Below are 27531 nucleotides of genomic sequence, written 5' to 3'. Positions count from 1 at the left end.
ACGAGGGCGCAGGCGACAGACGCGGGAGCGCGGCTACAAGCCCATCCTTCCGGGGGGGCTTCACCGCGCTCCCCCGGGAGAGGCAGTCTCCGAGGGCCTGAGCGCCGTCCTCGAGGTGTAACCTTTCCAGACCAATACCAGGCGCCCTGGTGCCCACTGGTTCACTGACGACCCTCCTCCGGCCCCTCCGAGGGCCCGTGGGGTCGCCAGGACGCCTGGATGACGAAGCCCCCGGCGCTGTGGGGCCTCCTCCTTTTTCTGAGCCCACAAGCTCATGAACAAACGTGTCTCCTGCCGGGAGAAGGGGCTCTCATCCTCGCAGGCTGGTGGGAATGTTCTCTGGTCTGGCTGTGCGCTGTGTGCTGGCCCAAGTTACCTCCTCAATTCCCTGATGAAAATGAAAAACACACTTTTCTCGGCCCACTGGCTTCAGCAAGCCAACACACAATCCTGAGTGTGAAACGCAAGCCCAAGCAGTGATAATAACGGGCGGCAGCAGATACCACCACTTGCGATTTGCTCACCTGGGGACAAGCCCTGGGTCAGGCATTTTCCAGTCTTGTGTCATTTTGCCCAGGAATCCATGGAAGCAGGGATTTTTAATTTTTTTTTTTTAAATCATCATTTGACAGAGAAGGAAAACAAGGCTCAAGGAATGGAGGTGACCAGCCCAAGGTCACACATCCAAAACCAGATAGGATTTAACCCAGGGCTGTCAGACTCTCAAGTCTTAACCGTTCCGCTACCCAACTCTAGGACGTAGGGATAAAGAGAAGCACATACAGGGCTGCCGTCAGGGCCAGTAACAATGACAGTCACACTGATGGGAGGATGATGGCTGCCGCCAAATACAGAGCACCAGCAGGGGCCAGGTGCAGTGCTGGGCGCTTGGGTCACACTGTTGAGTCCTGAGGACAGACACCCCCTGCCAGCTCACAGTTTATAATGGAGGATGATTTTAATGAGAGCCTTGGATATAAAGAGAAGCTGAGAGGAAGCCACCCATAGGAGCCTTGTCCTGGCTGGGCTGCCCAGAGTCCAGATGGAGATGCCAGGCAACTCGAGCTCCCTAGTTTGGCATATTTATAGTATTCTCAATTTGATACACAAAATAAGGCCTAGATGACTTTTCGTATGTAACACTAACTCACATTTGTATGATTCTTATTAGTCTCAATAATAAAAATTAGCCTACTATATTTTTTAATATTAGTCATTTTATGAATGTCATCAATACTATTATGCTTTTATATACCACTTCATAATTTGAAAAACACACTCTAACAGGCTCCTATTTGAGGCATAGGTGTATTATTTTGCTACCGTTTCCATAACAAAGTGACTTAAAGAATAGACACTTGGGGCGAGCGTTGTGGTGCAGCAGATTAAGCCACCACTTGAGACACCAGCATCCCTGATCAGAATGCTAGTTCAATTCCTGACTGCTCCACTTCCAATCCAGCTTCCTGCTAATGCACCTGCAAAGGCAGTGTTTAGTGTTTGGGTCCCTGCCACCCGTGTGGGAGATCCAGATAGAGTTTCTGGGCTCCTGGCTTCAGCCTGGCCCAACGCTAGGTGACGGCGAACCAGACCTCAAAGGCCTGGTCATGAACTTGATCAAACAGGACAAACTACTGACAGTTTGAGCAGACATGACGAAGCCTCAGTCTTACAAGAGTGTTGATGGCCTAGAAGTAGAGAGATCAAGAGATTGGCTGGGAGGTCCAGACTAAACAGAACCTGGGGATAGGGTGCCAGATAGGAGGTGTGATGCAGCAGGGCTTGGCTTTTCCCTTTCGGTTGCCTGGCAGAGAGTTGGCTCAGCAGATACCAGAAAGCACAAAGGAAGAGCAGCCTCCCCCTTTCTAATGAGATCATTTCTGTCACCAAGCAGTTTCCATTGTTGGTGGCCTACCTGTTCCCTTTCTCAAGCAATACGTGTCCCTTTAAACAAGTAATAGCTTCCAGGGCATACACCTTCCTACGGAAACTAACCACGGCAGACACAGTCAAGCTAAGTCTGGCCTAATCCCTCTTGTCTGAATAGTTGAGGGATTGAGTATACTCTTTCATTATTCTGCTTGTAAATCTCCCCTCCAAACTCTAATTTATATTTGTACAATTTGGTGCTAGATTCCCCTTTTTGTGACGGGGCAAGGAATTTTGTGTTCAGGAAAGTCTGTGGGTTTGTTGGCATGACAAATATCACGGGAACAAGAAGATTTGGTTCCCAGGGCCAAAGTCCCCAACCACGACCTGGGCATGGTTAATTTTCACCAGCTCAGAGGCTCTCAAGTCTGCCTGCCTTCACTCCCATGCCAGCCAGTTATTGGTTATCTGATGCTCTATAACAATAAAACATCTATTCTCTGAGTTTTAGTAAGTCAACAGTTCAGCAGTGGCTTTGGCAGTCTGGCCTCTGGGGCACTCAGGAGGTTCTCAAACTACTGGCCGGGGCTGCAGGCATTGGCAAGCTTGACTGAGGCTGGCGGATCCACCTGCAAGGTGGCTCACCCACTCACCTGAGGGTTGTTGGAGGCAGGCCTCAGTTCCTCCCTGTATAGGCCTGGCCACATGCTACCTGGCAGGATGTCCTCACATCAGGACGGCTGGCTCCCTCCAGAGTGAGTGCTCTGAGGAGAGATGGATAATGATTGTTATGACCCGGCCACAGCAGCCCAGGGCATTGCTTCTGCCACACAGCACGAGAAGTCAGTCAGCAGATCCAGCCCACATTTAAGGGCAGAGTAGTTAAGACTCCATCTCTTGAAGAAAAAAAGGTCAAAGAATTTGTAAACAGATATCAAAACTTCCTGCATAGTTTTCCCCCATTACTGCTCTCACTCTAGTCCGTCACTATGTCACTTCTGACGCGTACTGTGGGACTAGCTGTTCCCAAACCAAGCAAGTCTCTGGTTCTCTGTGAACACCAACTGGTAGCCAAGAATTGAGTAACTGTGACATAGTTAGTGTCAGATCCCACAGACTAAGGGCTCAGTCCCACAAGACTGATTCTACTTCAGATGCCAGCTGAAGATCTAGCTCAGGTTGAAGCTTTAGGTGTTAGAGGGTAATAGTGGAAAAAAGGTTTGGTGCCACCCTGTGGGTGTTTGGGTTTGCAGGGCAGAAGGAAGTGAAGACCCGAACCTGTGAAGGGTAAGAAAACGTCAGGTGGATGAAGGTCACACTGCAAGAAAGGCAGAGCAATAAAATACCTGTGACACACAAGCCACCAAACTAGCCCAGGACTTCTCAAGCTGATTATTGCACAAGAGCCCAGTAAACTGCTTTCTTATTTAACTTACTATTATGTTGGGTCTTTCTCGGAGCCCCTGAACCTATAACCTCATCAGGGTTAGCCATGGCCTCAATAATGCTAGGTAATACGCCATCCTGAAACAGTGAGTCACCGTCATGATTCCTGCAGGTCTGTGGGTTGGAGGTATAGTTACACCCAGGCGCTGTGCTGCCAGGATTAGCTCTGCTTCTCCCGCAGGAGAGGGGAGCCTCTGGTCCAGCGATGTCCATTCTGGGACCCTGGCTTAAGAGGCGGCCCCTACCTAAGAGACGCTCTTCTCACGGTGAAGGCTGAAGCACATGAGGGAATAGAAACTCCCAAGGCCTCTTCAAGCCCAGGCTCTGACCCAGCGCTCTTTCCTTCTTCATTCTACGGGCCAAAGCAAGCTGCATGGACAAGCCCAAAACCAGGGGCCAGGAAAGGACAGTCCACCCACAAAGAGGTCATGGCAAGTGTGTGCATCAGACAGGGGCAAGGAATTGGGGCCCACAATTCCCTCTATCCCAGGCCTACTCTTCTAGAGGTTGGAAATGAGCTAGTGAAAGGCAGTGTCTATCACTCGTTCACAGTTCTCTGCCAGGTCAGGAACTATGACAAGGTAAGAATCACATCTCCTCCTCCTCCACACAGTTCCCATGTTCTTCCTCCGATGCCTAGCACCAGCGCTGCCCTTAGGGATGACTCAGCAATATTACTGAATGCATTTTAGAAGGTTCCTTCATTCCCCCCACATGACTGGTTAGGAAACAAAGACTGATGTCTCAAAGCTCTGCACTTAGTGCACCAAGTATTCACCCATATTCTGTGAAGAGGGTTGTGCCATTTGGAGCTGAAATCTGTACCCAGATCCATCTGACACCAAATGCTGTATCTACTGCCTCATGGAGACTTCGAGAAGAAAGAGATAGACATTGAAACAGGTCACTGCAATTTCTTTCTCTAGAGGCCATGTCAAACTGGGGAGTTTCAAAGCTTGTCATCACCTGAAATATCCTAAAAGGAAGGCTGTCTAAAGCCACAAAACCAGCCAGGGAGCCCCATGGCTTCAGGACAGATGTAAGGCAGCGGGATTTACCACCAGAGCCCCCTACTGCTGCACAGTGCCCCTTAGCCGCTCTCAGAAGAAAACCAAGAGCAGCCCCAGATGCCCCCCACCTTATTTGCTGCCTCTCTCAGGAGACCTTGTTCTTTAAAGGAGAACCACATAAAGAGGTAACACCCTCCCATCCCCCGCCCCGCAAAATGCCAGTTACCACTGAATTCCGGGCATAGGGCACATGTGTCACAAATGTATTTTAGGGCAGTGACTCATGGTAAATTCTTCCCCTCACCCCGCACCCCGAGTTCCTCAAAGGAATTAGTTAGTGTCAAGCCATCTCAGGCCCAGGCTGATGACTTATGGAAGGGTGGAGACCCTTGGTTATGTCTTGGTTATGATATTTGAGGAAGATTTTAGAGCTTGTTATGAAATGATAGCCCATGGTTCTCCAGGCAGGGTAAAGGATTGCCTTTATGCAATACAGGAGGATATTATGCAGCAGTTAATGAAAAATGAGGGAGACAGCAACAGTCTATCTCCAAGATAGATAGGTGTTGTTAAGTGAACAAAGCAATAAGTAGTGTTGTGTGTAAAGTATACTACTGTCTTAGGCTGTTTTCTGTTGCTACAACAAAATATATAAAACTGGGTGATTTATAAAGGACAGTGGAAGCTGGGAAGTCCAAGAGCCTGGCACAGGCATCTGCTAGGCACCTGGTGAGGGCCTTCTGACTGCACTACAACACAGCAGAGAGCGTCCCACGTGCAGACAGGGCAAGTGTGCTAGCTCAGGTCCCTTCCTCTTCCTGTGAAGCTGCTAATGCCATCATCAGGGCCCCACTGTCATGGCCTCATCTAATCCTAAGTATGTCCCAAAGGCCCTACCACCAAATACCAGGAGCATATGAATTTGGGGATTAAGATTCCAATGTATGAATTTTGGGTAGGAGGGAGCAGTCTAACCATAGTGGCTACTGTGTGTTACCCATCATCTGTACAGAACTGTGCCTTATATAGTAGCCACTAGCTACACATGGCTATTTAAATTAATACAAATTGGGGCCGGCGCTGTGGTGCAATGGGTTAATGCCCTGGCCTGAAGCGCCGGCATCCCATATGGGCACTGGTTCGAGTCCTGGCTGCTCCACTTCCAATCCAGCTCTCTGCTATGGCCTGGGAAAGCAGTAGAAGATGGCCCAAGTCCTTGGGCCCCTGCACCCACGTGGGAGACCTGGAAGAAGCTCCTGGCTCCTGGCTTCGGATCAGCGTAGCTCCGGCCATTGCGGCCATCTGGGGAGTAAACCAGCGGATGGAAGACCTCTCTCTCTCTCTCTCTCTCTCTCTCTCTCTGCCTCTCCTCTCTCTGTGTAACTCTGACTTTCAAATAAATAAATAAATCTTTTAAAAAATAAATACAAATTAAGCAAAATTTAAATGTCAACTCTTGAGTAACAATAAGGCACATTAAAAAATATTTTACTCATCTATGTTCATTTTATTTGAAAGGCAGAGAGACCGAAAGATCTTCTCTCTGCTGATTCACTTCCCCAAATGCCCACAATAGCTGTGGCTGGGCCCGGCAGAAGCCAAGAGCCCAGAACTCCATTTACATCTCCTACACTGGTGGCAGTAACCCAAGTTCTTGAGGCACCACCTGCTGCCTCCCAAGGTCTGCATCAGCAGGAAGCCGGAATCAGGAGCAGAGCCAGGATTCCAACCAGGCATCCTGACATGGGATGCTGTCATCCCGAGAGGCAGCTGAACTGCTGAGACAAATGCCCGCCCCAAAGCCACATTTCAAGCACTCGGTAGCTGTGTGTGGCTAAAGACTACCACACTGGCCAGTGCAGTAGGCTATTTTCATCATACAGTTCTGTGGACAAGCTGGCACAGAGTAATTTTAGGAAACACAAGAAACTGGTAATGGGGGGGGGGGCGGTAACTGGGAGGCTAGAACAGTATCCCCTTTTGTGCCTTTTGAATTTTATATCATGTGTTTCTATTAGATATTTTTAAATTGAACTTGAAAAAACAAATAGGAATTATGAATCCCCACATGGGGTCATTGTACTTGGTCAGTGGTTCATAGGAAATCACTTTGCAACTTGCTTGCAACAAAATAAGGTTATAGACAATAGGATTTCACATTTTGTTTTGTTTCACAGCTTAAACTTTTGGCTCCTGCCACCCTCTCTGCTCCTAGGAGCTCTGAGGTAACAAGGTGAATTAATAAACACCAGGAAAACATTGAAAGAAAGACTCAACTAGCTGACACATACTGGTTGATGGGCTTTTTTTCCCCCTGAGAAATTTATTCCGCATGAATAAACAGTGGCCATAGTTCCTGGTAAAGCTGTACCTAGTTCTGCAACAGAAATGAGTACTTGATCACATGCAGACTTCTAAGCACCCACCTTTTCAGCAAGTTTGAGACTGGATGGGGTAGGGGATGGGGATCCTACTAAGACGTGGCCTGCACCCAGACAGTTACGTTGGGAATGAGGTAGAAGGAACTAGGACCCCTAAGTATGTTCTCAGAGAAAGAATGTACAGGGGTCAAAAGGCAACAACACAAAGTTGTCTGGCTCAAAAATGGAACCTCTGGAGCAGTGATGTCCAGCCTACTGCTACAGATCCTTGGAGGACCTCTGAAGACATATGTGCACCAAACACTGTTTGCAGGGAAAGTAAATTGTGTATCTACAAACATGTTATAATATCATATTTAGCAATCATATATTGTGTATGCATGTTAACTCATTTAAATCTTATAGCTATCTGTGAGATCTTATTCTCCCCAGTTAACAGATGAAGAAGCTAGGTTTGGTGATAGATAACTTGCCCAAGTTAAAAAAGACAATATTCGGGGCCGGCGCCATGGCTCACTTGGTTAATCCTCCGCCTGTGGCACTGGCATCCCATATGAGTGCCGGTTTCTAGTCCCAGTTGCTCTTCTTCCAGGCCAGCTGTCTGCTGTGGCCTGGGAGGGCACTGGAGGATGGCCCAAGTGCTTGGGCCCTGCACCTGCATGGGAGACCAGGAGGAGGCACCTGGCTTCTGGCTTCGGATCGGCACAGCACCGGCCATGGCGGCCATTTGGGGAGTGAACCAACGAAAGGAAGACCTTTCTCTCTCTCTCTCTCACTGTCTATAACTCTACCTGCCCCCCCCCCCAAAAAAAAGACAATATTTACATATGGCTGCACCCATGGCTCAAACAATGTTATCCTCCCCCGTCTGTTTCTCCACTCTGCTTTCCTCTGTGATGGCTTTGGTCTTGGGAGGAGTCGGGCCCTTCGTCTGCAAAGACAGGTGTAATTCCAACGTGACACTGCCAGAGAGAGCAGACATTTCAGAAAAAACCATGGGACAAGGGTCAAGGAAAAGGAGACCGACCAACCAAGGTCATGTGCACATCTTGGGGTGGGGGCATTAAACCAATAACCTGATCCCAACAGAATCACATTGAATAGCGGAGGCTCATCCCAAAAGTAAAACGAGAGGGAGGTCCTGTTACCAGAAGCCAAGGGAGTGAGACAAGGGAGTATCAGAGATGGAAGCCAGATTGAAATAACCCTTTAGCCTCAGCTCCTAGCAGTTGTTCATGCGTTTCCAGACACATGACCCTGCTCCAGGATACCTCCCAAGTTCTCCTTTCTGCTCCCACAGCAAGCTGCAGAGGACTTTATTATTGCTCAAATGGTAACGTGAGACTTATTTTTCCATCTGGAGTATTTCTGGTGGGATCCTGGTCCTTATACGAGATATTTTGTGATATGTGCACTATGAGTATACATTTGTGGCATTTCCTCCTGCCCACTCCTAGGACCCATACTCTTAGGCAGTTTCACAAGGGCCTGTGGAGCAAGATGAGAAGAGATAGACAAGCCTGTGGACTTTTTGGCAAGGTTGAAGGCCTAGGAAGGAAGGGAAGACCAAGAGACAGAGACTCTACAGGCCAGCACTGTGGCTCACTTGGTTAATCCTCCGCCTGCGGCACCAGCATCCCATATGGGCGCCAGGTTCTAGTCCCGGTTGCTCCTCTTCCAGTCCAGCTCTCTGCTGTGGCCCAGGAAGGCAGTGGAGGATGGCCCAGGTGCTTGGGCCCTGTACCCACATGGGAGACCAGGAGGAGGCACCTGGCTCTGGCCATGGAGGCCATTTGGGGAGTGAACCAACAGAAGGAAGACCTTTCTCTCTGTCTCTCTCTGTCTATGACTCTACCTGTCAAAAAAGAAAAAAAAAAAAAAGAGAGAGAGAGAGAGACAGAGACTCCTGAAAAGCAGACAAGAGATTGGTCCGAGGGGCTCCCCATAGCACCCGAGGATGGCAGCTGTGCATAAAGACATTATGTGCTCGATTTGGGGCAGGGCGTCCCGTGCCAAGCCACCAGTGCTCTTTGCTGTGCCAGTTATGATGAGAAACATTATCCTTATGCCCCAGTAACTGGATTTTCCTAGAAAATTCCTTACTTCCCACTCTGTTTAAAATGAGTTTAACACCAAGTGAATAATTAGCCTCTATGGCCTTATTTTAAAACCACAGTGTTCAACCATTAACTAGTCACTGAACGCCCACAGCCTCATCACAGCCGGGGAGGTTCTCACTCCTGGAGAAGAATTACCCAGAGGCAGCCCTCATACTGCCCCAGCCCCAACTCCTGCCATCGGTCTTACAAACGGAAGTAGGCCCTGGGGCCCCAAGCTTCCTGGAGACGCAAGGGAACACAGGACCCCTGGCCAAGGCCAGTGGAGCTTGGTTCCAAGAACTGGGCTGTTTCCCCAGCGGCCGCTCTGTGCCCTCAAAGCACTTGCACATGGCGGCTCCCCCCCACACCCACTCAGGCCCCGGGCTTCCATTTGGCCAAGGCCTGCAAGCAAGTGCCCAGAGCCCACAGCCCCTGCCAAGACGCCTGCCCGGCCCTTCAACTGGCTGTGGTCACTACTCAGGACATCTTGTTCTGAATCCACTTGGAAGTGTATGCACCCGCTAGGTGGGAAGCAAACAGTCGCGTAGGGGCTAGAAGCGACGAGGCGGCCCTGAGCCTCGCCCTCGAGGCGCGGACGGGCGAGTTCCCAGAGAATGGCGCCCCGGAGGCCCTCTAGGCGCTCCCGTGCCCCAAGGTGTGCTCGTGTTTTCCTGGCTCCTGAAAGCCCGGCCGCGCTGACGCACCCAGGGAGGCAAAGGTGGGGCCAGCGTCCTTGGTACCACTCACAAGGGGCGACAGTCCGCTGAGGGAGGCGAAACAGCAGCCCCAACGCCAGGCAGACGGCGCCGAGGGCAGGAACCCAGAAGCCAGGAGCCAGCCCGACGCCAGTTGGCACCAGGAGACACCCTGCCCTCTCCGGTACTCCTTGGGGCGAGCGCTGGGCGAGCCTGTGGTCCCGCCCCGCTGCTCCTCGGAGCCCTGCGATTGGCTCCGCAGGCAGAGGGGGCGTGGCCACACGCCAGCCGGCGTGATGGCGTCAGGCGCCGCGGGCGCCGTTTCCTGTTGTCGGTGGCCCGGAGACCGCATCGTCGACTTGGAGCTGAGGGGCTCCCGCGGCCGAGAATGCCCCCGGCTCCGCTGCCCGCTCCCCTGGGTGAGTGAGGGTCCGGGAGCGAGGAGGGCAGCGCAGGGGCGGCGGGGCCGAGACGCGCACGGGGGTGGGCCTTCCGCCCTTTCTTGATTACACAGCACTGGTTGCCGTGAGGCTGTCCGGCTTCGGAGCCCTCCGCCGTTCTCGCCCGCACCCCACGCTCTGCCGCGGCCGGCCCGTCTCCCCCACCTGCTCCCACCCGTGACCCGACTTCTGCCTTACCCGTCGCCTCACCACGGGTCTCGTGACCCCACGTTAGAGCCCTGCCATCCCGCGTCTGGGCCACATCCCTGCCCCTCCGCTAACGCCCTCATCCTTGCCTCCCAACCCCCGTGGCGACCCGAAAGGTCCACGCAGACCTCCCCCAAGCCCACCATTCTGGTTTCCCTGTCGCTGGCTCAACTTTCTTGTCAGCCTCCTACAGCCCCTGCCCAGCTCCCCAAAATCTGCCCCCTTCTCATTTAGGACCCATCACCAAAGTAAGGCGCCTTGTTGAGCGCACCCCTTTCTTAGCGACTGATACAGCCTTATCCCAAGTCTTGGGTGTATCTTCCTTCCAGCCCTGCACGTACTTCTTTTCCATCTGCTACTGCCTGAGCACACCGCACCCCTGGTTTGCTAAACTGCCCCTAGCTCTTGCAGCCTGGGTTCCTACCACCCTTCCCCACTCTTGCTAAAAATGAGCTCTCCGTAGCCTGTCACTTCTGCTGTGCCCACTGCAGCCCTTCACCGCAGCGTGGGGCCCGTTCTTCCCTCGATCCAGCTTCCATTCAGCTTCAGTTCCGATAGTGCAGAGCCAACCGCCGGCTGCCCTCCAGCTGCCAGATCTGGGTACTTGCTCGGAGCCAGGCAGTTAGAACCCTAGCAGCTTGAGTGGTGCAGGTGGGCCTCAGGTGTGTGTGGGGGGATCTCTTTATCCTCTACGCCACACTCTTGGGTGGGGGTTTTGCGTGGTGCCAGCACCCAAGTACCTGTCTCTGGTGATTGCATTTCTGACATTCATATTAAATTAATTGTGCCAGCTAATGGAATAGGAGTTGTCATTCAAATGTCTGGAAGGTGAGAGATGGCCACTCAGCCTGGGGCACTTCCTTCTGGCTGGTGTCCTGGTCCTGAAGAACCTCAGGGAGTAGCACTGCGTGGCATTGACTGTGGTCACAGCCATGTCCATGTATGTCATCCTGGAATTTGTGGAGGACCCACTCCCAGTGCTGCTCCTCGCCAGAGCCGATGCCAGTCCATCCCAGCGCTGAGCACAAGGACCTGTGGGTCCCAAGACATATCACATGGTTGTGAAAGTACAAGTGAGCGGATCCTGAAGAGGCTGAGGCGTGGGTGGGTACAGAGGATATTGAGTTGCTTCCTCTTTTGAAGGTGTCGGAGTTTGGGCCATTTGGCTTCCATGAACATGGAGCTGATTATTCCTAGAGCAGCTGAGGCACAAGGACCTTCCTGAGGCACCGGATTTCCATGCTCAGTATGTGTAGTCTTGGGGGGAGAGGGTTTGGCGCACAGCTCCTCAAACTTCTAATGCCCTGGCTTCAGAAGTGTTGGCCACTTGACAGCAATTTTACAGGACCTCAGGAGAACCCCTTGTCTGTGTTTGCCACTTATACTCTTTCTTCTTTGAAAATCAAATGCTGATCAACTTTCAATATCTTTTTAAAAAATGATTTATTTTATTTATTTGAAAGAGAGAGGATTTTTTTAAAAGATTTTATTTATTTATTTGAAAGTCAGAGAGTTACACAGAGAAGAGAGGCACAGAGAGAGAGAGAGAGAGAGAGACGTCTTCCGTCTGATAGCTCACTCCCCCATTAGCCACAATGGCCGGAGCTGCGCTGATCTGAAGCCAGGAGCCAGGAGCTTCCTCCAGGTCTCCCACGTGGGTGCAGGGGCCCAAGGACATGGGCCATCCTCCACTACTCTCCCAGGCCACAGCAGAGAGCTGGATGGGAAGAGGAGCAGCTGGGACTAGAATCAGCGCCCATATGGGATGCCAGCACTTCAGGCCAGGGCGTTAACCCACTGCACCACAGTGCTGGCCCCAAGAGAGAGGTTTTTTTTTTTTTTTTTAAAGATTTATTATTTGTTTTGAAAAGCAGAGAGGCAGAGAGAGAGAGAAAGAGAAGGAGGTCTTCTATCTGCTGGTTCACTCCCCAGATGGCCACAAAGGCCAGAGCTGGGCCAATTTGAAGCCAGGAGCCAGGAGCTGCCTCCAGGTCTCCCAAGTGGGTGTAGGGGCCTAAGGACTTGGTCCATCTTCTACTGCTTTCCCAGGCCATAGCAGAGAGCTGGATCAGAAGCGGAATATCTGGAACTTGAACCGGCATCCATATGGGATGCCAGCGCCACAGGCCACAGCTTTACCCTCTACACCACAGCACTGGCCCCAAGGGAGAGGTCTTCCGCTGGGTCACTCACCCGATGGCCACAGTGGCCGGAGCTGAGCCAATCCTTAGCCAGGAGCCAAGAGCTTCTCCCATGTGGGAGATCAAGGACCAGGGCCATCCTCTGCTGCTTTCCCAGGTGCATCAGCAGGGAGCTGGATGGGAAGTGGGGCAGCTGGGACCCAAACCGGCACCCATATGGGATGCCAGCACTGCAGGCCGGGGCCTTAACCTGTTGTGCCCGAGCGCTGGCCCTCTACTTTCAATATCTTACCATTAAGGAGCAATATATCTGAGTGGTTTCCACCTGATTGGCAGCCTGGTTTAATAGAAAGCATCCCACAAGGCCACCTCTGAAGAGTTGGCACCTCAGCTTTCTGTGGTTTGGGAAGCAGAGATACCTGCCCTGTGCTTTGTTTTTATTTATTCATCAATTCATTCGAGTATTTTTTGAGCACCACTGTGTGTGCCAAACACGGTTTATGTACTGGAAACACAGTTGTGAACAAGTCAGGCAAAGTCTCTGTGTTCATTCACTCAGAGTTTGCTCCTGTTGGAACACTGTGGGATGTGGAACAGGAATACTGGGAGATGGATGTTACTGGATGGAAGGAGGGAGGGAGGAAAGAAAGGTAGCCAGTGTTCTCCAGCCTCACAGTTCTCACCCACTGTTCCTTCGGAAAATCACAAGCTAAGAGTTCTCTCATATCTGAAGCAATTGTTTCAAAGGTCTACACCTTCCCACCTCTCATCCCACCCCTTCCAGAACACTTGTCCAGGAATCCAGCTTGGTGCAGTTGGAAGGGGGTACTGTTCCTCATTCAGCGCTCACATGCCTGAAGGATCAGCTGCTTTTCTGAATCAGAAGATGTCTTTGTCATTCTTTTCCAACTGAAAATGCATGACTCAGCCATCGGTGCCGCAGCTGGATGGCTTTAAACACCAGGCTGTTGTTCCGAGCCAGGTGCGTGGTTCAGGCAGTGGAGGAAAGGCTTTTGGGAGTTGGCTGGCAAGTCTCTAAAGAGAGGTTGCTGTTTACTGGTGATTAAATGTTTTGAGAGCGGTGAAGCCAGGGATTATCCATTTCTTCTTTCAATGTAAGTCTCATCTAAACTGTTCTCTTTTCTCTTCCTTGGTCTCTGGAGGAAGTAAAATTGGACATCCTGTATACAAAGAGACAAGAATTATAATGAAGGAAAACAGCAAGGACAGTTCCTAGTGTTCCTGACTGTGTAAGAAAGGGCAGCTCTAAAACCTGGAACCATGGCAGGACCTGGGCTCAGCTGACTGGGCTATAAATCTGATCGGTCAAGCCTGTTTCCTGTTGGTCTTAGGCCTGATTGATAAAATGGAGCTTTTGAGTACCTTGGAAGAATCTGTAAGTAGTAGCTTGCCTGAAACTTTTCAAGCCAAAAACCAAAGAGACGGATCAATCGGGCACAAGGCACAGGGGTTAGAATGTGGGAACCAGAGAATTCTGTGTGTTATCTGAGGCCCGTTTCTCCTGAGCCTCAGCTTTCTCCTCTGCCAGACAGGGATGATCCTCCTGTCACAGGATTGTTGTAAAAATTAAAGTTAGAGAATGAGCTCAGAGCAGCTTGCTTTGTTTACTCTGGAGAACTGTGTAAGGGTGAATCAACACTTGGAGGTGGAAGGAGACAGTGTGTTATTTCCTAAATGACAAAAACTACCTCCTTACCCCTACAAAACTTTCACCAACACTGTTTGAGAAACCCCTTGGTAGCATTGCCCAAGTTCTTTCTGTATTCCCTTCCGCATGGTTCTTGAAACCATGCCTCTCTCTGGTTTGGTTTTTGGTATCAAGAAATAGTGTTTTGAGGACAGGAGGTGATACCAGCTCCATTTGATAGTAAATTGGGGTTTGGGCCACCCAGGTAAATAATGGAACCCAGACCCTATAGTCAGGAGCCCCAAAGCCTCCTTCCAGTCCCCCAGGTAGGTGCTTAGGTCACTGATGGACAAACTCCTGTCCCCTGAAGCTCTGGGGTAGGTGTGAATAGGCACGGTGCTTTGGCTTTCTCCAAAGAAAGGTGCGTCCTGAGTACTGGCCTGCACGGGTGGTGACGTCTTGGTCTGGTTTTGTGAATTGTTGGGTCCTCTTGGAATTACTGCTCTGCTTGGAGCTGTTTTCAGTCATTTTGTGGTTTTTCTCACACTTTGTTTTAGGTGACAGTTACTTGTCTCTTGTGTGGCCCTGCCCTGACCTCTCTTAGCTTCAGCTTACTTTGTTTTGTTTTGTTTTGTTTTTTCATCAGTTACTTGGCCAGAGCACCCACTCATTAACAGCCCTCTCCTAATGAATACTTTATTATGCTCAGCTAATTAGTTAATGTGACCGTAAAGGACTTAGGCTATTATTTATATTATTGAAGTCTAGCCCTTACTTAGGGTCCAGACCTTGAAGCTGGCAGCTGTGGAGTCGGAGGGCTCTGTGTAGAAGGGCATTCCTTAGGCTGCTGGAATTGCCAACTGGAATGGCAGCCCAGCGTCTTAGAGGCAGAGGGGCCGAGCTTTGCCTGCTGGGCTGGACCTGGTAACCTTGAAAGAGCCCAACCCCCAGGACCAGCCGTGTTTCCGGGAGTGACTGACAGCAGCACACTCCTTTTCCTGGCTTCCTGGTGGCCAGCGCGTGGAGCTGGTCTCCCCAGCAGGTGGGAGCAGAGACCGCGGTGAAGGGCGAGACAGTGAAGCAGGGGCTGCCGTGGGGCCGGGGCTCCTGCTGTCTGGAGGGGCCTGGCTCTCTGGGTCCTGTTCACCTTCTGCCAACCCCAGGGCAGAGGTTGCATCAGCAGCTTCCCTCTGACTTTGACTGAGGATCGCCCTGCTTCTGCCCTTTCCAGCTGCTCTACGGCCTTCTCGAACTCCTCCCTGACGGACGCAGCCCTCCTGGGCCCCCAGCTGAAGCGTCCTCCTTCCAGCCTACACTTCAAGTCCCAGTCTGAGCTGCTGGCCCTCGGTCAGGAGTCTGGGGCTTCCCTTGGTGGGGGCGGGGCGGGGGGAGGCTGGCATTGCCCTTGGCTTGTGCTGGAACCAGGCCACTGCCAGCCCTGTTATCTTTGGTCCTTCCTTGACCTGGGCCGCTTCCATTTCCTTATCAGCACACTTCTAGGGTGGCTGGCAGGAGCGTAAAGGAGGCGACTTATGTGACATTCCTTGGGTCATAATTATTTAAGAGCAGAGGCAGCTGTAACAGTTTTGTTTCTGTTTTTCCCTGACGCTCAGCAGGTTGTTGCCCTGAGATTTCGTTTAGATGGGGATGTGCCTGTCCAGCCCTGATCTGCCCAGCCCAAGTTGCTGGGGTGGAACTAGGCCAGCCAGTAGCACCTTCAGGCTGAGGCCAAGAGAGGAAACCAGATGCCCTGAGGGATTTAGTGGTTTAACCTCATGTTGACTTAGCTGTTGGTACACACTCCATGTACACAGTGGCAGTTTTTGTTTCTAGACTTGGGTGGCCACACCACTGGGATTGCAGATACCACTGATCCCTGGAACTCAACGGGCTGTATGCTACGCTGTGCCTCCCATATGCCCAGCTAGTTAGGGGCAGTTTGCAGCCAGAACCCTTGTTGGTCTGTGTAGACACATTCCTGTGTTGCTCAAACTAAACCCTCAAAGTCTCGAAGCAGGAGTGTAGCAGGAGAGCACTCCCCTTTTGAAGCAGTTCCACTTGTGTTTTTCTTTTTTTTTTTTTTTTTTTTTGACAGGCAGAGTCAGACAGTGAGAGACAGAGAGAAAGGTCTTCCTTCTGTTGGTCCACCCCCCAAATGGCCACTGTGACTGGCGCTGCGCCGATCCGAAGCCAGGAGCCAGGCGCCTCCTCCTGGTCTCCCATGTGGGTGCAGTCCACTTGTGTTTTTCACCACGAAGCTGGAAGACACTGGACTGGAACAGGAATCAGAGGCTACTGTGAAGCCCAGGCCCTGAGTGTCGGTTGTGAGCCCCCTGTGTCCAGGGCCCCACAGGTTCTTGGCACCTTCGGCTGAAGCATTCCCCCTTGCACCCTAAATCAGCCATTTGTTCTTCACCTCCTGGTCCAGCAGGGCCCTGGCTTTTTGTGGTGCTTTTGATGTGGAGTGAAGAGCCCTTACCGCGCACGCCTTAGGGCCGACCCACCTTCTGGCCTTTTTCCTTCCGTAAAGTCCACTCAGGTTTTACTTTTGTCTTACTCAAAGCCTTAGAGTTGCAGTTTGAGTGTGGTGGAATGCCTGCCTGCCACCTGCTTGGGGGTGGGGGGACCTCTGGCTGTGGGTGCCTTGAGAGCTTGCTCAGCTGGCTGCCTCTGTCCCTGCAGGTGCCATGTGATTCTCCGCGGGAGCTGCTTGTGAGTGGAGATGCTCTCAGTAGGGGAGAATGGACTGGACCCCCGGGCTGCCATCCCGGTAGGTGGGCAGGGTTGGGGAGGGGCTGCAGAGGGTTCCTATTTCGTTTGTTTTTCTTACTTTGACATGAGTAGACACTGTCCAGAAAGAGGCATCTGGCTGAGATCAATGTATAGCAGAAGCAGGCCCTGAGGAGTCTTCCTGGTTATAAAATGGGAGTTTACCCAGAAAACAGCGGGGATCGAAGACAGGTTACCTGAAGAGAAGGATTTGCATTCAGACCTTCAGCCCCTGCCTCTAGGCCATAGCTTGGTCAGTTTGGCCAGTGCATTGAATTGGTCCAAAACAAATGCGGCCAGGCACTGGTTTGTTATTTGATTAATGGGGTAAGCTGGTACCTTACATATATTTTGGAACATTTACCAGTAACACAGTTGTTTGTGACCACTTCACCAGAGCCCCCTCAGGCTCACTGTCTTGGGAGAGCCCTTTGTACCCTGCTGGCCCTGGGCTGTCTTGGATAGTTGGGCTGAGCGCTCTCAAGTCCCTGGGAGAAGCAAGAGGTTAAGTAGCTTTTAGGCTGAGGTGACTTTCTGAGAAAAGCCAGAATTTCCCTTCCTGCCCCCACTGCCGCTCCCAATTCAGAGAACGTTCTGCTTAAAAGGAACTCTAGCCCTCGGAGGTGAGCCTTCCTCCCCCCTGGCCGCCGGAGTGGTAAGCTCCCCTGTCTTCTATTTGACTTTCATGCAAATGCCCTTCCCTCATCCTTCCCCCGGACCTCTGGAGCCAGGGCAGAGCCCTAGGTTGGCTCAGCTTCCAGCAAGGGCTGCATGGACTGACTACTCAAGGGTATGAAGTTTGTTTGTTTTAAGGTTTATGTATTTATTTGAAACTCAGAGTGATAGAGACAGAGAGAGGGATAGGGGCCTGTGCTGTGGCGTAGTAGGTTAAGCCTCCACCTGCAGCACCAGTGAGAGAGAATGAGCGAGCAAGAGCACCGGCTAGCTTTCATCCACTGGTTCATTCCCCAAAAGGCCACAATGGCCAGGGCTGGCCCAAGTTGAAGCCAGGAGCCTGGAACTCTTTCTGGATCTCCCAAACGGGTGGCAAGGACCCACGCACTTGGGCCATCTTCCACCACTTTTCCAGGTACATTATCAGGGAGCTGGATTGGAAGCAGAGCAGCCAAGATTTGAACCTGTGCTAGTGTCACAAGCAGTGGCTTAACCCACTGTGCCACAAATCTGGCCCCAAAGGTATGAGTTTCTTGTGGGTATGCCTTAATCCCTACATCCCCTAACAACACCAAGTAGGTACTCAGCTAAGTTAAGCATTTGTACTTTTTATGTAATATCTAATAATATCTTGCATATAAAATAATTTTTCATGTTTATTAATTGAAAGGCAGAGCAACAGAAAGCGATCTTCTATCCACTGGTTCACTCCCCAAATGCCCACAACATCTGGGACAAGCTGAAGCCAGGAACCTGAATATACAAAGAACTCCTCAGTGTGGGTGTTGTGACACAGCAGGTTAGGCTGCTGCTTGGAATACCAGCTTCCTTCTAATGCACGTGGAAGACAGCAGATAATGAATGGCTCAAGTACTGAGGCCCTGCCACCCACATAGGAGACCTAGACGGAATTGCTGGCTTCCGGCTTTGGCCAAGCTCAGCCATGGCTGTTGGAGGCATTTGGAGAGTGAACCATTGGGTGGCAGATCTCTCTTTCTGTCTCTCTCTGTCACTCTGCCTTGTAAATAAATAAATTTTTTTAAAAAAGAAAAAAAGCACAACTCAACAAGAGAAAGACAAATAATCCAGTTGTAAAGTGGACAAAAGATTTGAATGTACATTCTCCAAAGAAGATATACAAATGACCATAAGCACATGAAAAAATGTTCACTGTCATTAGACATTTTGAAAATGCAAATCAAAAGCACACTGAGACACCCAGCAGGATGACTATAATCAAGAAGACAGACATTGCTGGTGGGAATGTAAAATAGTGCAGTCACTTTGGCAAATAATTTACCAGTTCCTCAGAAAGTTAAACATAAGGTTTTATATGACCGAGCAATTTCACTCCTAGAACCCAAGAGAACTCTAAGCATGTTTACATGGAAACTTGTATATGAATGTTCATAGCAGTATAGTAGCCAAAAAGTGGGAACAGCCCAATGTCTATTCACTGATGAATAGATAAATATAATATGGTATATCTTTGCAGTAGAATATTTTTTGGGTTCAATACCCAACTCCAGCTCCTGATTCCAGCTTCCTCCTGATGTGGACCCTAAAAAGCCACAGTGAAGACTCGACTCAGTTTGGTTTCTGACACCCACATGGGAGACCCAGATTGAGATCCTGGCTCCTGGCTTTGGACCCCTGGCTTTTGCAGATTGAACCAGTGGGTGGAAGCCCTCCCACCCTGGTGCATCTGTCTCTCTGCCTCTTAAATACTTTTTTTAAGAAAAGGAATGGAGTACTAGGACATGGTATATAATGGTATATAAACCTTAAGAGTATTGCAGTGTGTGAACGAAGCCAGACACAAAAGATCACATGTTGTGTGGTTCCATTCAGATGAAATGTCCAGAATAGGGGCCAGCACCGTGGCGCAGTAGGTTGATCCTCCGCCTGCAGCACCGGCATCCCTTATGGGCGCCGGTTCTAGTCCTGGCTGTTCCTCTTCCAATCCAGCTCTCTGCTATGGCGTGGGAAAGCAGTAGAAGATGGCCCAAGTCCTTTGGCCTCTGCATCCACATGGGAGACCGGGAAGAAGCACTTGGCTCCTGATTTAGGATTGGTGCAGCTCCGCCCATTGCGGTCATTTGGGGAGTGAACCAATGGAAGGAAGACCTTTCTGTCTCTCCCTCTCACTCTCTGTAACTCTACCTCTCAAATAAATAAATAAAATCTTAAAAAGTTAAAAAAAAAAAAAAAAGTCCAGAATAGGCAAGTCCAAATACATAGAGGCCAAGTAGATTAGTGACTGTAGTCACTGCCACGTTCCCTCTCCCTGGCTCATAGCAACCACCAATACAGTTTCTATTAGAGGTGATAATAATGTTCCTTTTAAAAAAATTTTATTTATTTATTTATTTATTTATTTATTTGAAAGGAAGAGTTACAGAGAGGTAGAGAGAGAGAGTCTTCCATCTGCTGGTCCACTCCCCAAATGGCCACAGCTGCCAGAGCTGTGCCAATGTGAAGCCAGGAGCCTGGAACTTTTCCAGGTCTCCCATGCAGGTTCAGGGGCCCAAAGACCAGGACCTTCTTCCACTGCTCTCCCAGTCCATAGCAGAGAGCTGGATCGGAAGTGGAGCAGCCAGGACTTGAATTGGCGCCCATATAGGATGCCAGCACTGTAGGCGGTGGCTTTATCTGCTATGCCACAGTGCCGGTCCCAATAATAATGTGCTAAAATTAGATGGTAGTGATGATTGTACAATTCCATGAAGGTACTGAAAACTATTGAATTACAAGTATATGCTTTAAATGGATGAACTTTTTGTTATGTGAATTTTGTCTCATTAAAGCTTTTTTTAAACTTAATTTTCCAAAGAATATAAACATTTACTGTTTGGGCTGAATTAAAAATAAAAGGGTAAAAAAATTTATTCATAATCCTTTCACTGAACCATTCAAATCAGTTTTCCTGTGATCCCTTCTAGTCCTTTTCTAAACACAGGTAATTTTGACATAATTAGGATTGAGCAACTGTTACTCTGTTTCTAGAGTACTTGTATACATTTTGTGATGTGTTTGTTTCCCATTTACCAAGTTATTCTAGGTGCTAAACACAGTGCCAAGTGTTGCGGCTCCAAAGATGCATAAAAAACTGGTTTTGCCCTTGAGAAGCACTCTGCCAGTCCGAGACAGGAAATACGGTGTCCATTTGACAGACGAGGAAGTCAGGAGGTTAAGTGCAATGTGTGAAGTGACAGCAGGTCACGGTCAGAGCCAGGCCTGAACCTTAACCTCTGACTTGCCAGGCCCAAGGTCTTTCTTAATGTAACCATGCTCCAATTTTCTTGATGTTTTTATTGCTTTAAGCAGCATTTATTGCTTCTTAGTTTATTGATTCTGTAGGATCTTGGTCCTGTAAACGAGGTGGGAAGCCTCACACCTATCCTGGGTAGGTTGACTCTGGCTCCCATAGCTGTATCTATGATGGAGCCAATACTTATTTTATTTAACAAGATTTATGTATTTATTTATTTGGGGGCTGGTATTGTATAGCAGGTAAAGCTGCCACCTGCAATGCTGACATCCCATATGGCCAAGGTTCATGTCCCAGCTGCTCCACTTCTAATCCAGCTTCCTGCTAATGGCCTAGAAAGAGCAGCAGAAGATGGCCTACATGTTTGGGCCCCTGCCACCCATGTGGGAGACCTGGATGAAGCTCCTGGCTCCTGGCTTCAGCCTATCCCAGCCTGGGCCATTTGGGAGGCAGAATTACAAAGCAGGGGGAGGCGGGGACAGAGAGAGAGCTTCCCTCCACTGGTTTACTCTTCAAATGGCCACAACTCCCATGGCTGGGCTAGGTCAAAGCCATGTCTGGAACTCTATCCAGGTCTCCCACATGTGTGCAGGAGCCCAATTACTTGGGCCATCTTCGACTGCCTTCTCAGGTGCACTAGTGGGGAACTGGATCAGAAGTGGAGCAGCTAGGACACGAACTAGCACCCATATGGGAATGCCGGTATCTCAGGAAGCAACTTAACCCAGTATACCATAATGCCAGCCTGAGGCCAGTATTTCAACACAAGATTATAAGGAGTTTGGGTCAGAAAATAAAAAAGATCCACCATGAATGAGATGCAAAGCACCAGTACCATAGTTATCTCTAGGCTGTCTAAGTGTGCAATTTTCCTTTGCTTCTCTGTGTTTTGTCTTTATTTGCCATCATTAACATGCTAATTTTGTGGAAATAACCCATAAATACATTCATCTGTGGTTGCACCTGTGTTTGGCAACAGGGGCTCTCAGGATTTTCCCCTAAAGGCCTGTGTTCTGTTTGGTGCTGCCTAGGTCATCAAGAAGAAGCTGGTGGGATCCGTGAAAGCACTGCAGAAGCAGTACGTGTCTTTGGACACCATGGTCACCAGTGAAGACGGAGACGCTAACACCATGTGCAGTGCCCTGGAGGCTGTGTTCATACACGGCCTACATGCTAAGCACATCCGAGCTGAGGCTGGAGGAAAAAGGAAGAAAAGTGCCCACCAGAAGCCTCTGCCGCAGCCGGTCTTCTGGTCCCTTTTGAAAACTGTCACCCACAAGTGAGCTCAGCGAGAGAGGTTTTGTTTTGGGCGGAGACTTAGAGTGTGGCTCTTCCCCTCTAGCTGCATGGGAAGCCAGCAGAGCTGCCTGTGTTCCATTAGAGCCGGGGTGGAGAGTAGCTCACAGAGAGGTTCATCTCTGGACCATGCCTCCCTACCAGCCGTCATGCCCTGAGCCCTCGGCCCTCAGACAAAAGCCTGGGACTGCTTTATGCCCCTGGGCTGGTGGACTTCAGCAGCAACAGCCTTTTGGACCACACCTTGTAAGAGTTAGGTGGTAGCAACAGAGGTGGTATGGCCTGCAAACCTGAAACACTTCCTGTCTGGTCCTTGTAGGGAAAAGTTGACTAAGCCTGCCTTAGAATATTTGAACATCTTTGTTCCAAATATTATACTCATAATGAGGTATGGACTTTCTCAGAAGAGTGGAACCTGGGTAGAGCATCTGAATATTCACCTTTCCCACCTTGCTGCTAACTGCCTGGGCTTTTGCGCAAGTAGCTGGCTGGCACTGTGCCTCTGAGGGCTAGTCAGGGCCACCATCAGTCTGAAAGTCCCTTTCCATACCCACTTCTGCTCCCCTGTGTCAGGTTCTTTTCTCTCTGTGGGTGACAGTGGCTTGTTGTATGCCTTATCGCACTCTGCCTTTCCGTAGGTGGGGCAGCAGTCAGCCTTTGCTGAGCTCAGTCAGTGAGTCCAGCAGGATGTGGTCTGCACTCCCAGAGAAGACCGTAGTGCAGAGGAGGGGCCTTCACAGCACGCCGAGGGCTTCAGGAACTGTGTGGCGCCCTTGGGCCTGGGTCTCCCTATCCAGAGTCCACCCTAAAGTGTACACGATTGTGGGCAAGTCACGTTCCCGTGTAAACACCCATAGCCCACAGGCTTCTAAATGCCAGCCTGAAGTCTGATGCCCTAGGTTGGGGCCCAGAATCTAGCAGTCGTGTTCTGACGCACCATGGCCTTGGCTTGCCTTATCAGTTGGACATTCAAGACCCTCCATTACCTGGCTTCGCAACAACTGAATCCCCCACTCTCCCTCCGCGTTGCAATTGCAGTGCTTGTGTTCTTTGCAACCCTTTAGGTCTTCCTTCTGTCAGTTCCTCGTGCCTAGAAGGTTCTCCTTCCATCTTTACCTCTTGAAACCCCTCAGGGCCTGGTTCAGAAACTGCCCTTCTGTGGCATTTTTCTTTCTGCAGCCTAGACACAGTTGCCAAACCCTCCGCTGCAGCCCCACCAACAAAACGGCTGTCTCCCATGTGCCTAGGTTGAGGCCAGAGCCATGTCGTTATCCTGTCATTTCCCACCTCTGCTGACCTTGCACTTGAGGGCTCAGCAAACATGTCTTAATTGAGCAGATGACGTCAGAAGTCCAAGGGATAGTTGTAATGAATGTGACAATTATCTTTCATAACTCGAACCTCAAAAAATCAGGTTATAGCTTAACATTCCTATATGCCCCTTAAAACACTGCTCCCTAATTCTCTGCATTGTCACTCAGTAATTATTGCTAACCAGTGGATAAAACGGCATCTCGGTTTTCCTGAAACAGTCTGTCCTCCCCTTCCCAGACACATCATCTCGGAATTGGAGCACCTGGTCTTTGTGAACACGGACGTGGGCCGCTGCCGGGCCTGGCTGCGGCTGGCCCTCAATGACGGCCTGATGGAGTGCTACCTGAAGCTGCTGCTCCAGGAGCAGGCCCGGCTATGCGAGTACTATCAGCCCTCAGCCCTGCTCCGAGATGCCGAGGAGGCCGAGTTCCTCCTTAGCTTCCTGCAAGGATTAACGTCCTTGTCCTTTGAACTCTCCTACAAGTCCGCCATCTTAAACGAGTGGACACTCACCCCATTGGCCCTGTCTGGGCTATGCCCACTCTCTGAGCTTGAACCTGTCACTACCTCTGGTGCAGAACTACAGCGGAAGGAGTCTCTGGATTCAATTTCTCACTCCTCAGGCTCAGAGGACATCGAAGTCCAGCATTCGGGCCACAAGGTCCGGCGGAACAGAAAGCTCACTGCCTCCTCCCTCAGCCTGGACACGGCCAGTTCCTCCCAGCTGTCCTGCAGCCTAAACTCCGATAGCTGCCTACTCCAAGAGCATGGCTCTAAGAGTCCGGACCATACTGAAGAGCCCATGTCCTACGACTCAGACCTGGGCACAGCAAATGCTGATGACTCAGACCGGTCCCTGCAAGAGTAAGTACCCCTCCTCTTTTTTCCTCTCTTCCTGTTTCATGTCACTGGCTGTCACTGAATGTCGTTAGGCAGAAGGAAGGTCAAAGGAGACATCCTGTTTTCTTCAGAGGCCAGAGTTGCAGGGAGCTATAATGGAGGAACCTGGGCACAGTGAGGGGATGGATTTAGGGCTCTGAGCCAGGCAAGCCCCCACTTTGCCCCTGGGTGACCTTTAACAACTCATTTAGTCTCTCTGAGGCCTGGGTAGAGTATTATTTTTTTTTTCCCAAAGATTTATTTATTTATTTGAAAGAGTTACACAGAGAGAGGAGAGGCAGAGAGAGTCCTCCATCCGCTGGTCCACTCCCCAGATGCCACAGTGACCGGAGCTGTGCTGATCCAAAGCCGGGAGCCAGGAGCCTCCTCCAGGTCTCCCACGTGGGTGCAGGGGCCCAAGGACCTGGGCCATCCTCCACCGCTTTCCCAGGCCATAGCAGAGAGCTGGGTCAGAAGTGGAACAGCCGGGACACGAACCGGCGCCCATATGGGATGCTGGCACCGTAGGCAGCGGCTTTACCCGCTAAGCCAAGCGCCAACCCCTCTGGGTAGAGTATTATTAAATGAAGAGTTCACAGCGTATTTCCAACTCCCACCCAGTGCAATGAAGCATAGCACACAGGTTGTGACCTCACAGAAGACCTGGGGGACACACAACCTGGATGACAGGAGAGGAAGTGGTAGGAAAAGGGGCCCAGCCAGCGTGGGACAGAGCAGTGTGACGGGGGGGGGGGGAGCCTGTGCTGAGCCTTCACAGCCTTACACATGACTTTCTGAGTAGATCCTCTATTTTTATGGCTAAAAAAAAAAAAGAAAAGTCTTCCCACCCCTGACACCCATTTACCTGGCCTTCTTCCCCTCCACTCCTATGAGCAGGATTTTTCATTTCCTGCATATTCTTCAAAAGTTTTCAGTGTATCTGCAACAAACATCTGGGTACAGATTTTTAAATTTTCTTCCATATTTCTTACTCTCCCTATTTTGCACAAAAAGCAGTATGTTTGACGAGTGTCCAGAATGTTCAAGAAAATGTGTATAATGAAAAAACTATGCATGAATTTCAAAATACTTTTGCACCAAAATAAACTTATCTTTTAATTCCGTTTTTATATAAACTTTGTGAAGTACTATCATACACTCACTCTTCAGTATCTTGTTTTGAAAGGGACCTTTCATATCAGAGCTTCTGCATTCTTTTTATCTTTTGCATGTTGTTCCGTCGTATGAATGTGTACCTTCATCTGTTTCCTCAGTCCCGTATGTAATAAGCACCGAAATTCAGTGTTTCCATAAATAGTCTGTATACATGGTCTGTTAGTTCTCTTCAAGTGTCTCTGTTCTGTAAACTGCGCAGAAGAAAGTCGCTGAGCCAAAAGATAAGTGAATGCCTTTGTCTTTGTCACAGACACTGCTGTTTACCCACCAGGAAGCATCTGTGTCCTCTCTGCCTGGCCAGCAGAAGGCGTTATCAGACTTTTGGGTATTTGCTTTGCTTTTCTTTTTTTTTTTTTAATTTATTTAATTAATTAATTAATTAATTTTTTGCCAGGCAGAGTTAGACAGTGAGAGAGAGAGGCAGAGAGTTATAGACAGTGAGAGAGAGACAGAGAGAAAGGTCTTCCTTCCGTTGGTTCACTCCCCAAATGGCCACCATGGCCAGTGCTGCACCCATCCGAAGCCAGGAGCCAGGTGCTTCTTCCTGGTCTCCCATGAGGGTATAGGGGCCCAAGCACCTGGGCCATCCTCCACTGCCCTCCCGGGCCACAGCAGAGAGCTGGACTGGAAGAGGAGTAACCGGGACTAGAACCCGGGGTGCCGGCGCCACAGGCAGAGGATTAGCCAAGTGAGCCATAGCGCCAGCCGGTGTTTGCTTTTCTGATAGGTGAAAAATCACAATTTTTTATTACGGGCCTCCTTCAGTTGAACCCCATTAGGACCTCCTTTTCCACACCTGCATCCTCCACCTCACCTCGATTCAGATTCCTCCAGCGTCCCCACCCAGTGTGGGAGTAACACCAGAACTGGGTGGTGGTATGGACTGGGCTTGAAGCAGAGTGAGATTCAGGTCCTGTTCTACCACTTGTAAGTCTAGTAGTCGGGCAAATCGCTGACTCTGAGGCCCTGTTTCTTCATCTTTAAATTGGAGGTTCCCTCGCAAGATTATTTGCAAATCAAATCAGACGCCTGTTCTTGCCCACATGGGGATGTCTGGTAGGGTCCAGAAATGGCTCCGAGCATGTTAGGCAGTTTGTAGGTGTCAGATGGAGGGATTTAGATCAAAGACGTTGGAAGGAGTGGTCCCTGCTTCCAGAGATGGGCCTGTAGCCTGACTCGGGCTTACTCACTTGTCTTAGCCCTCTCTGTGTCTCTGCCTCCCCAGGACCAGCCAGTCTTCTGTGTCATATACCTTTCCTTTATCGCACGAGTCTGTGATTAGGAAATTCCAGCGTGAGGTCATTGAATCAGCAACCATCTGCCCTGTGTAGGAAGCATTGTCTCGAGAATTGTGGGGCTCTCTACAAACAGGGGTCAGGATGTGTGGCCCAACACTGGACAGTTGCGTGAGGAGCTGGCCACTCTGAAACAGACGCATGAGCATGTGCAGCATTTTGTCCTGAGAGCTGGGACCTGGAGTTAGCCTCTGAGCCTCCACAAAGAGTATTTTTTTTTTTTATTTGACAGATAGACAGTGAGAGAGAAGGAGACAGAGAGAAAGGTCTTCCTTCCATTGGTTCACCCCGCAAATGGCTACTACAGCTGGAGCTATGCCGATCCGAAGCCAGGAGCCAGGTGCTTCTCCTGGTCTCCCATGCGGGTGCAGGGCCCAAGCACTTGGGCCATCCTCCACTGCCCTCCCGGGCCACAGCAGAGAGCTGGCCTGGAAGAGGAGCAACCGGGACTAGAACCCGGTGTCCACATGGGATGCTGGCGCCGCAGGCAGAGGATTAACCAAATGAACCACGGCACTGGCCCGAGTGTATTTTTTTTTTTTTTTTTTTTTTTTGGACAGGCAGAGTGGATAGTGAGAGAGAGACAGAGAGAAAGGTCTTCCTTTTTGCCGTTGGTTCACCCTCCAATGGCCGCTGCGGCCGGCGCATCGCGATGATCCGAAGCCAGGAGCCAGATGCTTCTCCTGGTCTCCCATGCGGGTGCAGGGCCCAAGCACTTGGGCCATCCTCCACTGCCTTCCCGGGCCATAGCAGAGAGCTGGCCTGGAAGAGGGGCAACCGGGATAGAATCTGGCGCCCTGACCGGGACTAGAACCCGGTGTGCCGGTGCCGCAAGGCGGAGGATTAGCCTGTTAAGCCACGGCGCCGGCCAAAAAGGATTATTTTTGAAAGGCAAAGTTATAGAGAGAGAGGGATAGAGA

At 50.4% G+C, this 27531-nt stretch overlaps 1 protein-coding gene and 1 long non-coding RNA gene across 6 annotated transcripts in view; one reads left to right on the top strand and one right to left on the bottom strand.

Annotated features, from left to right (window-relative positions):
* Positions 1-202: 202 nt before the first annotated feature.
* Positions 203-9672, bottom strand: LOC133776859 (uncharacterized). 3 transcript variants are annotated; one of them, XR_009868452.1, is made up of 4 exons: positions 9553-9672; positions 7532-7668; positions 2523-2633; positions 203-388 (listed from the first exon to the last, which is right to left on the bottom strand). It is a non-coding gene; the product is annotated as an uncharacterized LOC133776859 (long non-coding RNA). The 3 variants fall into 3 exon arrangements; XR_009868451.1 differs by lacking the exon at positions 7532-7668 and having other exon boundaries at positions 9510-9672; XR_009868450.1 differs by lacking the exon at positions 7532-7668.
* A 148-nt stretch (positions 9673-9820) lies between these two features.
* PLEKHM1 (pleckstrin homology and RUN domain containing M1) overlaps positions 9821-27531 on the top strand; it is a 50533-nt gene continuing 32822 nt past the window's right edge. The window contains exons 1-5 of one of the 3 annotated variants that reach the window (XM_062175759.1): positions 9821-9919; positions 11291-11393; positions 16619-16706; positions 21683-21930; positions 23499-24125. In XM_062175759.1, coding sequence (XP_062031743.1) covers positions 16659-16706; positions 21683-21930; positions 23499-24125 — 923 coding nt within the window. In that variant the 5' untranslated portion in view covers positions 9821-9919; positions 11291-11393; positions 16619-16658. The other 2 variants (XM_062175758.1, XM_062175760.1) reach the window with 2 other exon arrangements.

The sequence above is a fragment of the Lepus europaeus genome, chromosome 18 (genome assembly GCF_033115175.1).
Source record: "Lepus europaeus isolate LE1 chromosome 18, mLepTim1.pri, whole genome shotgun sequence".
In the NCBI taxonomy this organism is placed as follows: domain Eukaryota; kingdom Metazoa; phylum Chordata; class Mammalia; order Lagomorpha; family Leporidae; genus Lepus; species Lepus europaeus.
Note: the sequence above shows the minus strand (reverse complement) of the source record. Positions and strands in the feature narration are given on the sequence as shown.